General features: G+C 43.6%; 1 protein-coding gene across 1 annotated transcript in view; it reads right to left on the bottom strand.

Annotated features, from left to right (window-relative positions):
* The window catches only part of CSMD1 (CUB and Sushi multiple domains 1), a 681,511-nt gene that overhangs the window by 473,414 nt on the left and 195,176 nt on the right, over nucleotides 1-12,921 (bottom strand). The window contains 1 exon segment of the mRNA XM_042934172.1: nucleotides 3,402-3,505. Coding sequence (XP_042790106.1) covers nucleotides 3,402-3,505 — 104 coding nt within the window.

The following is a 12,921-nucleotide window of genomic DNA, read 5'->3' on the forward strand; positions in this document are numbered from 1 at the left end:
GCCAAGAATGTTAAGAAACTAAAAAGCCATTGACAGAAATTGGACATTTTACAACCATATCTAGGATGAACCGATTAGGCTATCTCACTCTCCAAATTCTTCCTGAATATCCAAGACTAGAATTCCACCCCTACCCCCACCCCCCCCCCCACACACAGAGGGGAAACCTATAACATATTGAACCTGAGGTAGTGAATACCAGTCTTCCAAAAAGAAGTTTCTTAACTCATATTTTATTTGAAATCTGCATCATGAGATCCAACGACTTCATCCCTGGTCTGGTACGTACTCGCCCCCATAACTGCCTCTCTCCAGTGAGATTTCCAGCTCCGCACTGAGAATGAAGTCTAGCCTATAAGCACTCAAAAATATTTGTCAATGTATTCCCTAAAAGTACCTGTTTATTTGAAGACACAGCTGTGGTTCTCTCCTTGTTTTCTTTCTTTTTCTGTAATTTTGTCTACTGAGGAAATCTATCAGTGGCTTCCTTTTTCTCCACTGCCGCTGATTAAATGCCCAAGTGATCTTTGCTACGTTATGTTTCCCAAAGGGCATCTCAGTTTGATTCAGTTGGCTATTTAGTGTTTCACTTATAGATGTGAGCTATCGAGAGGAAGTTCTAATAACACTTATGTCAATGTAATACATAGTTTGCTGTTGCTCTCTTAACAACAAATAGCATTAGAAAAAATAGGTGTATGACTTTAGATCTTTAATAGTGACCTAAGGGATTTTATAGGGCATTGCTTTGCTTCGTTTATATTTCATATTTTGCATTTATTTAGAATTTTCTTTCATTTGCTTTAGTGACACCCTTCCGTAAATTAGCTGTTATGGTAATAATAAAGTTACTTCACTTGTGGGTTACATTTCTTAGCTCTGCAGCACTTTCGCACGCATTATTTCATTCTGCTCCTTGCCACAGGCAGGGGGACTTTATTATACACACTTTACAGGCATGAAGACAGAGGTGCAGAGAGGTAAAGTGACTTCCCTCAGGGTCACAGAGATAGTTAATAGCAAAGCCAGAACCAGAAACTCCGTTGCTGGCTCTGTGGCCCCTTTCCCATCCACGCTGTGGGTGCTTGCAACCCCCTGCAGGCCAATGCCAGGCTGGGCGATCGGTGTGGGCGCCTGAAAACCATACTGTCGTCTGTCTGGGCCACAACATGCAGGAGTCTGGACTCTAATAAATAAATGCATTTTTGTCTAGTAATTTGGCAAAAAAGAATATTTGGTGAGGGTGGGGGAAGAGGGGCATACATATACTGTGGTGGGAGACTAGACTGAGAGAAACTTTTAGGGGGGCTGTTGGAAAAGATGACAGTGTAAACGAAGTTACCCATTCCCCCTGCAATTCACCTCCTGCAGCTTTTCCTGAAGGCGCACAAAGCAAGTAGACTCGTTTACTGCACCCCTGCTCGTAAATGCCAAGGGTGAGGCGGCAGGGAAAGCAAAAGGCGATCCATGAGGATGCCTCAGGAAGCGAGCCACGTCCATGTGTAGGAAGCAGTAGACACTGGAGAAGAATAACTGCTTTAAATACCCACATATATGCAGCATATACTCGTGGATGCATATCCAATGTAGTATATGCACACCAGGCTTGTGAGTTGGGGTAAACCCTCTAATCTTGTGGTAGAGTCCCCTCCCTGAGAAGGTGGGGAGAAAAGACCTCAAGATAAGGGAAGGCAACCTGGTTCGTGACATGCCTCACAGCCCTGTAACATGAGAGCACCCAGTCAGACCGTATGTCTGTACATTACACATATATGGGAGACAAAGAAGTCAAGAATGTGTAAAAGACGACGCCATGTGGCGTTTACCCAACTGAGCCAATGCCGACACAAATAAAGCTGCTTCCTGGAAAGAAACGCCTCCAAACGGTGTCATGACTCTGTGAGCGAATCCCGCTACAATCTACCTAAGTCTAAGTCTTATCATTTATCACACGAGGAGACTATTAACCCCTAACTTGCGGGGTAAAGGTAAGGACCAAATAAGATAGTATGTATTAGGTGTTTAGTACAGTACATGATACGTGAGATAGTTAATAATTATTAGCTATGATACTACTAATGCTATTATTATAATTATCATCATAAATCATGGGCCAGTAACATGATTTTAATTATTAGCAGTGGTAGGAATTGACACCTAAGAAGATGAGGTAGTGACATGTGCTCGTAGGGAAAGATGCCCAAAATACAATAAATGACAAAAGCATGTTCCCAACGTAGTCAGAATATGGTCCCTTTTGTTTTTATTTTTTTTCTTTCCTTTTCTTTTCTTTATTTATTGTTTTAAGTTTATTTATTTTGGGAGACAGAGAGAGAGAGAGAAAGGGAATACAAGCAGGGGAGGGGTAGAGGGAGAGCAAGCGAATCCCGAGCAGGCTCCATGCTCAATGCAAAGCCCAAACCAGGGCTCAGTCTCACCAACTATGAGATCGTGACCCGTGCAGAAATCAAGATTGGAGGCTTAACGGATTGGGCACCCAGGCGCCCCAACGGCCCATCCATTTGTTAACACATGGACAGCAGGTTCACCCACAGCACGTTTTTTAACAAAATGAACCACCTCATAAGCAACTGCTAAATATTAGAGTGAGGGAGTGTAATGGCCAGGGAAGTTTTGTTGTTTGTTTCTTTGTTTGTTTGTTTTGTTTTGCTTTGCTTTTTTCCGGCAGAATAACAAGCTGAAGGGATGGGGGGCAAGCTTCCCCACAAATAAAAAGCAAACCTGAGCGATGCACAAGTAAGCTGAGAAAAGGAAAAGGTGAGACTCTGCAGAATGGCCTCCATAAGGGAGGAAGGTTTGGCTCGGGAGCGGGAGTCGCTACATGAAGCCATCCATGCAAGGTGCTTCCCTCTGTGCTGAAAGCCCTGATGACCAGAGATTCTCCCAGATCGCGTTTTCAGTCTGGAGAGCAGAGGTCCCACAGGAGTGACAAAACCGTCCTCAAGGCCAAACTCAGCAGGCGGGGGAGGCATCCAGGGAACACTGCAGAGCCGACTACGCCTCCCCTGGCAAGCGGCAGAGCAGCGATCCACGCGCTGGTCCTGTCAGCAGGGCTGTGGCCGTACCCCCCTCGGGACTCTGGATGCACAGAGGCACAGCCCGCTACCCCAGGGCCACTTCCCGACAACCTGTCTGCTTTTAGCACGTGGCCTTACAGGCTGTGAGGGCTCTGTAAGACCTATGGCATGGTGCTAGGAAATACCTGTACTTCCGAAAACACTGATAAAGAACGAGCAAACATGGAAACAGAGGAAACACACTCCTGAGTCAGTCCTCATGTGAAATCAGACTTGGACACCCTGAGCTCAGCAAGCTCCACCCACGAGGGCACAGACGGCCACGTGCGCTAGAGGAGAGGAGACCCCACGTCCCGTACTTACACGTATAAGACGGTCCTGGTGTCACCCACTTTGCCAGCATCGCCCACGGTGAGGGTGTCATAGCCTCGCTCCAGTTCAAACTCCTCAAACGCGAGCTTGATGACCTAAATAAAGCAAAGGCAAAGACCATCATTTGGTATCACAGACATTTTCCATGACTTTAAATGCTGCAAATATTCAGCTGTAGTACACATTTTTGTTCCTTAATTCCACTGTATTTCAAACAAATTCAGGTGTCTTAAAAAGTAGTTCTATGGATAACTGTATACATTTGAGAACTCTCAGGTACAGAATTTTATAGAACTCAAAACTGCTATCCCTTCAGAGACATTGATTACCAGTTCTAAAAGTGAAAATAACCCATATTGTGTTTTAAGTTAAATAAACGTCTATCAAATATTTAACATTTATAGTGCTTAGAAGGACCAAAAGATAACTCCATATAAGCAAAAGAATTGTTCATCAATTCTTTTAATATATCTCATACGTGAATTCTTTTCATATTTCTTTTAATATATTTTGAGGACACCCAAAACACTCTGAAATAAATATTTTAGAGTAATGTATGCAGATTTCATGTAATTATCCAAATTAAGATAAGGAAAAGATCTGAGGCTAGAAAGTTTTCTTCTACATTTAATTCTGCAAAGCCTCGAAGCTTTATTGTCATAAAGAACACTGTCATGGTGATTGACCCCATGCCAACTAGACAAGACCAATTTGTGTCAGATACACCCATATATTAGGATTCTATGAACTTCTTTTTAATACAGCACAGGGTCCTTTTCTCCAGAACGAAAAAAATGCTTTCTTTGGTGACCAACAACGTGATCGAGGAGAAAGAGAGTCAGCGATGTCATGAGATTAGGCTAGAATCCTGAGTGACAAAGAGAATAAGGAATGGGGAGTTAGGTGGATGGTAGATCCTGATAGATGGATAGAGAGACAGACAGGTAAGACAGACAGATACAGATAATGGGTTGGTAAAAGATACAAAGATCAATCAGTAGAGAGATGAATGAGAGAGATGACAGATGATGGAGAGGATAGAAAAAAGTAAATAGATAAGTATAAATTATAGGTAGAGAAATCGATGATAGACAACTAGAGGAGACAGATGCGTCCAGAGAGGCAGGAATCAAGGGAGGAAGACAGGACAGAGAGAACAGGAACCATAATACCAGAAAGACATTTTAATGGGATCTATTTCGGAGTAGAGCTAAAACTCTGGAATCTTGGGGCGCCTGGGTGGCTGGGTCGGTTAAGCGTCCGACTTCAGCTCAGGTCATGATCTCACAGTTCGTGGGTTCGAGCCCCACGTCGGGCTCTGTGCTGACAGCTTGGAGCCTGTTTTGGATTCTGTGTCTCCCTCTCTCTCTGCCCCTCCCCTGTTCATGCTCTGTCTCTCTCTGTCTCAAAAATAAATAAACGTTAAAAAAAAAAACAACTCTGGAATCTTGCAAAAAAGTATCAAATGGCTATTTCTTAGACCCGAAAGGAGGGAACGTGGTGCCAGGAAGAAGGCTGACTTCCGACTAACATCTAATTTAACGTGCAGGGCCCTGAGCGGGCTCTACACGGGTGTGCTTCTGAGCAATGCTGAGAGGGAAGGCATTAACTTGGCTATTCAAAATTCCTACTAAAATTAGTGACACAGTCATTACAACTTATTAAAAGTCTACCCTTTCAAATTGCAGTGTTTGTCTGAATACATTATTTTGGCAATCTGCTGTGAAACAGGTGTCGAGACGGATAGCTCTTGCAAACCAGTGTTAACACTGCATGTGAAGCTGAGGGCCTGAGGTGGGTTTTGTATCATTTTTTCTTTCTTATGTGTCTGTCTGTAAGTGACCAAGGTCCAACAAGAAGAGAATAAAGAAACTGAAGAATCATCATCGAGACCAGCGGTTTCCTTCCCAGCACCTTCCTGACACATTTACTCAGACCTGCCTCCTGTAACACCCTGCAGAGAAGCAGTGATAATCCATTACAGCCTGAGGGTCATGGTTGGACGATTCGTAATGAGCCACAGACAGGGGGTCTCACTACATAACTGTTTTCATTAGGGGTGTAAAAATGCTCGTTTCCGGATTCTTCCAAGGCAAGGCAAAGGCCATCAACAAGCAGCCAGAGCCTGCTGTCAAAGTGTAATCTCTACTCCATGCGATTAATGCTCCATAGAAAGAGAAGAAGTAGACCCAATTTTGGGCAAAGAACCTATCGTGTGTCAGACAATATGATATTCTATAAACAGTCTAGCTGGTAGTAACACGGAAATATACATTTGTAACGAAACTTGCCATCATTTCCAATCAAGGATGGGCAGAGATGCAAATAAAAAGTAACACTGAGGGAACACACACATTTTTGGTAAAATCATAAGTATGTAAGGTGCACAACACGACAGTTTATATACATATACACTGTGAAATGATTACCACGGTCAAGCTAATGCACACATCTCTTCATATAGTTACCACTTTTTGCGTGTAGTGATAACACGGGGAATGTATACTTTTTATAAACTTCCGTGCAACGTAATTAACTAGAACCACCATTCTGTAGATCTCTCCACGTACTCACCAGACATAACTACAACTCTGACCAGTATCCCTCCATGGCCGTCACTTCCCGGCCCCTGCTCATCGCTTTCCATTTGTTGCTACTATGCATTGGCCTTTTTTAGATTCCGCAGATAATGAGACATTGATTTTGTCTTTATATATTTGTCTTATTTCACTCAGCAGTATGCCTTCCAGGTTCATCGATACTGTTACAAACAGAAGTACCTCGTTTTTCTAAAGCTGAATAATATTCCTGTGTATGTGAACACACATTGTCTTTATCCACTCATGCTTAGATGGACGCTTTGGCTGCTTTCCTATCCAGGCTGTTGTGAATGCGAACGATGCTGACTGAGACGTGGTGTTTGGGACTGTGAATGACCCAGTGACATTTAGCCAAAGTGGTTTCCTTAGTTCTCTAGACACATGCTTCCAAGTCCTTGCACAGTGGCTGTTTCTTGGAGGCACCTCCCCTGCTCGCTCTGTCCAACAAAGTCCATCTCTTTGTCAACATTGTTTTTTCCCTTCACAACGCTTCACCCTTTGGAATCCTTGTGGGCTTGCTCTTACTGCCTGCCTCACACTCCCCATGGTCAATGCCATGAGGCCCCACACCCCCCAGGGTCAAAGCCATGAGGCCCCACACCCCCCACAGTCAAAGCCACGAGGGTGGCCACTACACTTCCTCCACCTGCTGAGGCCAACAAGTGACTCAGTCTTCTGGGATTTAGTGAATGTGTACTGTGCCCAGGCCACAGTGCTCGGGATGAAAACAAAGAGAAAATGGACAAGGTTCTAGCCTTCAAAGAAAACTGAAAAGTCTGCTAGGGAGTATTTTGATAAACACAAAGTCATTACCAAACTTTTACCTGTTACAGACAAAACTCCCTAATAGATAAAATAGGAAGGAATAAGAAAACGTAAATAAAAAAAGAAAGACAAGGTTCTAGACTTCAAAAAATTTAAAATCCGCAGAGGATATTTTGATAAATACAGAATAATTATAGAAGTTAACATTTACAAGTAAAGATTTCTTAATGAAAACAGATGAAATCATTTACTTTTCAATTCTCCAAAGAGAATCTCAGGTTTGTGAGAAGGAGATGCTATTCAGTCAGGACTTTGGTATCATCTTTAAAATACATTCTTGGCGTTTTGTAACATTATGTATTTTTTTTTTTTTTGACAAATTCTCAGGATCTCGTTGTAACAGTTGGTCTGAGTAACGGCTCCTTATGAGTTTTTCTCTGCATTATCAAGTATATCAAAACCCTATAGGCTCTATGAGAACAACACACTACCCTCTGTTTAAACATTTCTAAATCAGGTGCTTCTAAAAATATAGAGAAGACTTGTTTCTTAAACTTTGCAAAAGAAACATAAATCAGTATCTACAAAATATAACCTGGAGTGACCTTAAACGTAAGTGACCTTATGTTTATCTTCTGGGAACAATTACAAACATATTTAAGTATTATTACCTACATGACGCTTCTCTCTCTCTCCTCCTCTGTGCTCCCATTTGCTCATTTATTCTGCATTTATTCATATATTCAAGGCAAATTAATGTCCTGGCCCTCTCTCACGAACAGGGCTTTGTGCAAATCTTTTCATTTGTATAAGTACATTTTAAACACACTGGTACCACCGCTCAGGCTAGCGATGTGCTTATCAACAAAGGGGCTTCTTAAAAGAGCAAGATACTAAATCAATTGTCCCTAATGCTAAGTTTTATCAGTAGGAAACCACATTTCCAGAGGAAGTAGAACCATTTAAATTGGGCATCAGGTGCTGTTGTGATTTAAATTAGCATTAGAAATGGTGGGGGGAGGGAGGGCTGGGGAGACACCCCATTTCCCTTTCCTGACTCGGTGCTCCTCTCCCCACCCGAAGCCACAGGTACAGGCAGTGCCTCACGGAAGGGTGTGATCCCACTTACCACTGAGCAATGCTTCCTACATGCAAGTCCGTGTAGGGGAACACGGCTATGCCACCATTCACGCCTAGGTCTATGGACTCACAGTTTCCCTGGGTTGTGGAAATAAATTATGTGCTCTCATGTGAAGGGGTGTTGAGTAAATTAAAGCAGAAACAGTGATTTATGGTGAATTTTAAGTAAATCTGCATTATCTCCGTTTTCCTTTACTTTGCTGTTAAGAGTTGAAAGGGAAAATTTGCCAAATGGATACAAACCGAGCATATGGGACTGTGTGTTGTTCTATATAAAATATGACAAATTGGGAGCTGTGAACAAACACACATCTCTAGATGGAGCACAGAGGATTTTTAGAACACTGAACGTACTCTGTACGAGACTCTAATGGTGGGACACGTTCATTTTTCCAAACTCACGGAATGCCCACCACCAGGAGCCACCCTAACGCAGACGACCGACTCTGGGCGGCGATGACACAGCCACGTGGCTTCATCAGTCGTAGCTAACACAGCACCTGGCGGGGGTGCTGGTCATGAGAGGGCTGTGCACGTGCGGGCTAGGGGGTGTGTGAGAAACCCGTACCTTCCTCTTAATTTTGCTTTGAACCTAAAACTGCTCTACGAAGCCTTCACACATACACACAAATTTGTTTGCTCTTGAAGAATGAATAGAATCCTTGTTTCTTGTAAACAGTAACTTACATATTTTATTTAATGAGGATGTTATTTTGTTATCAGGGCCTGGATAATTCGTTCTATGTCACTGAGTCAAAATTAATGCTACTTAAAAAAGAAAAATCTCCAAACGCATAGAACCTAGATGCCATTTCCCCATACACGCCACTTGCCTCAATCCTGCTGGGAGGCTTCACGCACTGTTCCTCTAACTCGTCTTCAGCTTTCTTATCAAAGAGGCACAGAGGGACTTAAATTACAAACAAAACAAAACAAAACGACTAACAGGGGCGCCAGGGGGCTCAGTCGGTCGAGCGTCCGACTTCGGCTCAGGTCACAACCTCACGGTTCGTGAGTTCGAGCCCCACGTCGGGCTCTGTGCTGACAGCTCAGAGCCTGGAGCCTGCTAAGGATTCTGTCCCTCTGGGCCCCCTGCCCCCACTTGTGCTCTTTCAAAAATTAAAATTAAAAATTGAAAAAAAAATAAACAAACCGAAAGGATGGAACTTTTTCCTTCTTCTGTCAGTAGCACGACCTATGGCCAACACTACGATGCTCTGAGCAGCATCTCTGACCGTGGGACAGCTCATTATCCGTAAACAGGCCGCACCAAACTCCAACCCTCAGATGACCGTAAGTCAGCAGCGCACTCGTTTCAAGTAGATTCCCGACTGGTTCACGTCCCTGCAGCAGGGCGCTGCCGCCAGATCAGTGGGCACTCGCTGGGCAGTCCAAACGAGCAGCAAGAGCACACCACGGCGGCAGGGATTCGGGCCGAGACGTCCCGCCGTGCTCCGACACACCGCACGCCCCCCGACGAGTCAGCTACGCGTGCCACGCTCCGTGGCGCTCGCAGCCTTTTCCCAAGCTTGGCTCCTTCAAGAGCCACGGTGACATCGCCAGCGGGTGAAAGCGGACCTGCTCCTGGAGGCAGGAGCCGAGGTCGACGCGTCCCTCAGGACGGAGGGGCGCGTCGGGGGCTTCCGTCTTCCAGGCTGCAGCCGCTCGGGCAGAGGAAAGAAGGGCAACCGGTTACCCCACGGCAGGCCTTCCCCTGCCCTCCCTGCAAGTCCAGGTCCCCTGCCTGCAGCGACGCCTCCTGCTCCACATCCTGTCTGCCAGAAGACTTCCCATACGGAAATCCTTAGGCCGGAGGGCCGCCAGGAAGAACCACCCACGCCAGCTTCTGCCACACAGCTGCCTTTTCATGCAGTTAGTGGTCTGACTGGGGCCTCAAGGGCCCTCCGCAAGTCAGCGTCTGCAAAGCATCTTCGCAGGTTCACACAGACAGGTCCAAACGTACGCACAAATGCACGTGTACAACGGGTTCCAAGGTAAATGTAGCCAAAGGAACTGTGGCACTGATCAACTGATATTCGACCCCTAGCACATAATAATCTTTTTTATTGTATGAAAAGTTTTTCAATCTTTACTTATTTTTGAGGGAGAGACAGCGCCAGCCGGGGAGGGGCACGGAGAGAGGGAGACACAGAATGCGAAGCAGGCTCCAGGCTCCGAGCCGTCAGCACAGAGCCCATCGCGGGGCTGGAACTCACGAACCGCGAGATCATGACCTGAGCTGAAGTCGGTCGCTTAACCGACTGAGCCACCCAGCCATCCCGATACTTAATTTATGATGAATTGAGAGATCATCATATTCTTATAAGCCTATTATTACATTTTATGTTCTTTCAAATTTTAATAACAAAATTTTAATAAATTACATCTACTAGTAATATCATGGGAATACACATATTATCTGCTAAGTGAGTAGACCTTTAACACATATATTTAGGTTAAAAATATGCCTATATCCATAAATAATGGCTATCGAAAGTCGGTATGCAATAATGCAGAAGCAAATTCTCACAAGACGTACAAACATGCAATAAACACCTGTAGCTTTCAGCACTAAACCGTATACACCCTCCTTCCTTCGGTTGTGTTTTCCACTGGTAACTAGGAGCCCCATGAGATGCTGTATCAAATATGCTGCGAACTGTCACCAACTTTGTTTTGGTCCAGTGGTAAATCCAGCCAGTGACTCTGACAGCCTCCAGAAATGGAAGACGGATGTTCAGATATGTCACACGGTATCACACGAAGAGTTCATGAGCAAAAGCTTTATGGGGAAAGGAGCTGATCTGCATCCCCAATATTCCTTGAAATGTTAATGGGAGAAAGTCTCAAGGAACATGCTTTGGACAAATAGAACATGGTGTGTTTCCTAAAAACATATCTGTGTTCCTTATATTCCGGTCACCAGTCAGACATCAGATGTTGTCATACATGTCCTATTTGAGTATTTTAGCAATAATGTGGAATCAAAGATTATAAACCAGAGTATTCACATTCTACTTTTACAGTGCCTAGCCCACAGAAAAAGTCTTTAAAATACAGTGACTTATTCAGCAAACTAATTAGAATCTCACAAGGGACTTGGGTGGCTCAGTTGGTTAAGTGTCAGACTTCAGCTCAGGTCATGGTCTCGCAGTCCGTGCGTTCGAGCCCCACACTGGCGTCTCTGCTGTCAGTGCAGAACCTGATTTGGATCCTCTGTCCCCACCCCGCCCCCGCCTCTGCCCCTTCCTGCTTGCATTTTCTCTCTCTCTCTCAAAATAAATACACATTTAAAAAATAAAATCTCACAAAATATTTAAAATACGTAAGTCCAAATTACGTACCCACCATTTTTTCCATCAAAGTTCCAGGATAAGAAATGTACATGAAATAGCTATTTTCACTGTCCTTAGCCTACTGACATTACTAATGTCGAAAGACAAATTATTATCAGAAATATGTGAGGGCATTACATATAATAAATCAAACTTTTCTTAGTTGTTCAAAAATTCCTTACTTTCATTCATCGAACACACCAAATTAAGGGGTTCTGCAGGTTGAGTTCAGCCACGGTTAAATGGTCTCGATTAGGAATAACGCTGCCTGGGGCTGAGAGGTGCTGGGGACACGGTGGGGACACGGTGGGAGGGGCAAAGATGAGTATGTCTTTGACGTTCGTGAGGTACAAACGAATCCCTAAATGCAAAGGAACACCACATGCAGAGCATGAATGCAGGCTGGGTGATCTGCTGGCAGGAAAATGATGGAGCCCAATGACATCTGCTCATATGTTTTCAACAGACGGTTAGGGTGAGGTCAGCAGTAGAATATAAGCAAACCTTGAATGTAAAATCTAAGGAGGCTTAAAATATCAATATGCTGCAAAACTGTTTTCAGAAGTGGAAAATGAAAGCAAGGGAAGACAAAGGACTTATTTTGCAATTATTAGGGAAAGATTGAGAACTCCAACTGGGAACTCCTGAGTCTTAAATTGGTGATTTTTAGATTTTATTTCCACATTCATATATAAATAGAGGAAGATAAGAGTAGAGGCCCCAAAATATAACTCCATTTTCAGAAGTAGCTTTTAACCTTCCTTACAAAATACTCATTTTTAAAGTACTTCTTTGAAATTTTTGGCCAACTGTCATTCTGTTTTGTTTTGTTTTGTTTTGTTTTGTTTTCCAACCCTGATCTGAAATGATTTAATACACTACAGATGTAGCAATTATTTCCTATATGACCAGTTCAAGTCTCTGGTAATTAAACATTGCCACAAACTCAACACCAAAAAACACAAATAATCTAATTAAAAATGGGCAGAGGCCCTGAACAGACATTTTTCCAAAGAAGACATCCAGAGGGGCCAAAAGACACATGAAAAGATGCTCAACATTACTAATCAGAAGGGAAATGCAAATCAAAACCACAATGAGACATCACCTCACACCTCCCAGAATGGATAGAATCGAAAGACAAGAGATGACAAGTGTTGGGAAAGATGTAGTGAAAAGGGAACCTCCGCCCACTGTTGGTGTAAATGAAAATCGGTGCAGCCACTGTGGAAAACAGTACGGAGGTTCAGTGAAAAACTAAAAGTAGAACTACCATATGATTCAGTAGTTCCACCAGTGGGTATTTAACCCTCAAAAACCCCAGTAATTTGAAAAGATTTAACGCACCTTTATGTTTACGGCAGCTTTGTTAACAACAGGCAAACTAACAGAAGTAACCCAAGTGTCCACTGAGAGGTGGATGGACCAAGAAGTGGCATATATATACAACAGAAGATCATGTGGCCAAAAAAGGATGAGATCTTGCCATTTGCAACAAGGTGGATGAAGCTAGACTGTATTAAGCCAAGCGAGATAAGTCAGAGAAAGCCGGATACCGTATGATTGTACTTACATGTGGAATTTAAGAAACAAGCCAACAAAAAGCAAATCACAAAACCAACAAACCAACAAAAGCAGTAACGGACTCATAAACACGTAGAACGAACTGAT

The sequence above is a fragment of the Panthera leo genome, chromosome B1, assembly GCF_018350215.1.
Source record: "Panthera leo isolate Ple1 chromosome B1, P.leo_Ple1_pat1.1, whole genome shotgun sequence".
In the NCBI taxonomy this organism is placed as follows: domain Eukaryota; kingdom Metazoa; phylum Chordata; class Mammalia; order Carnivora; family Felidae; genus Panthera; species Panthera leo.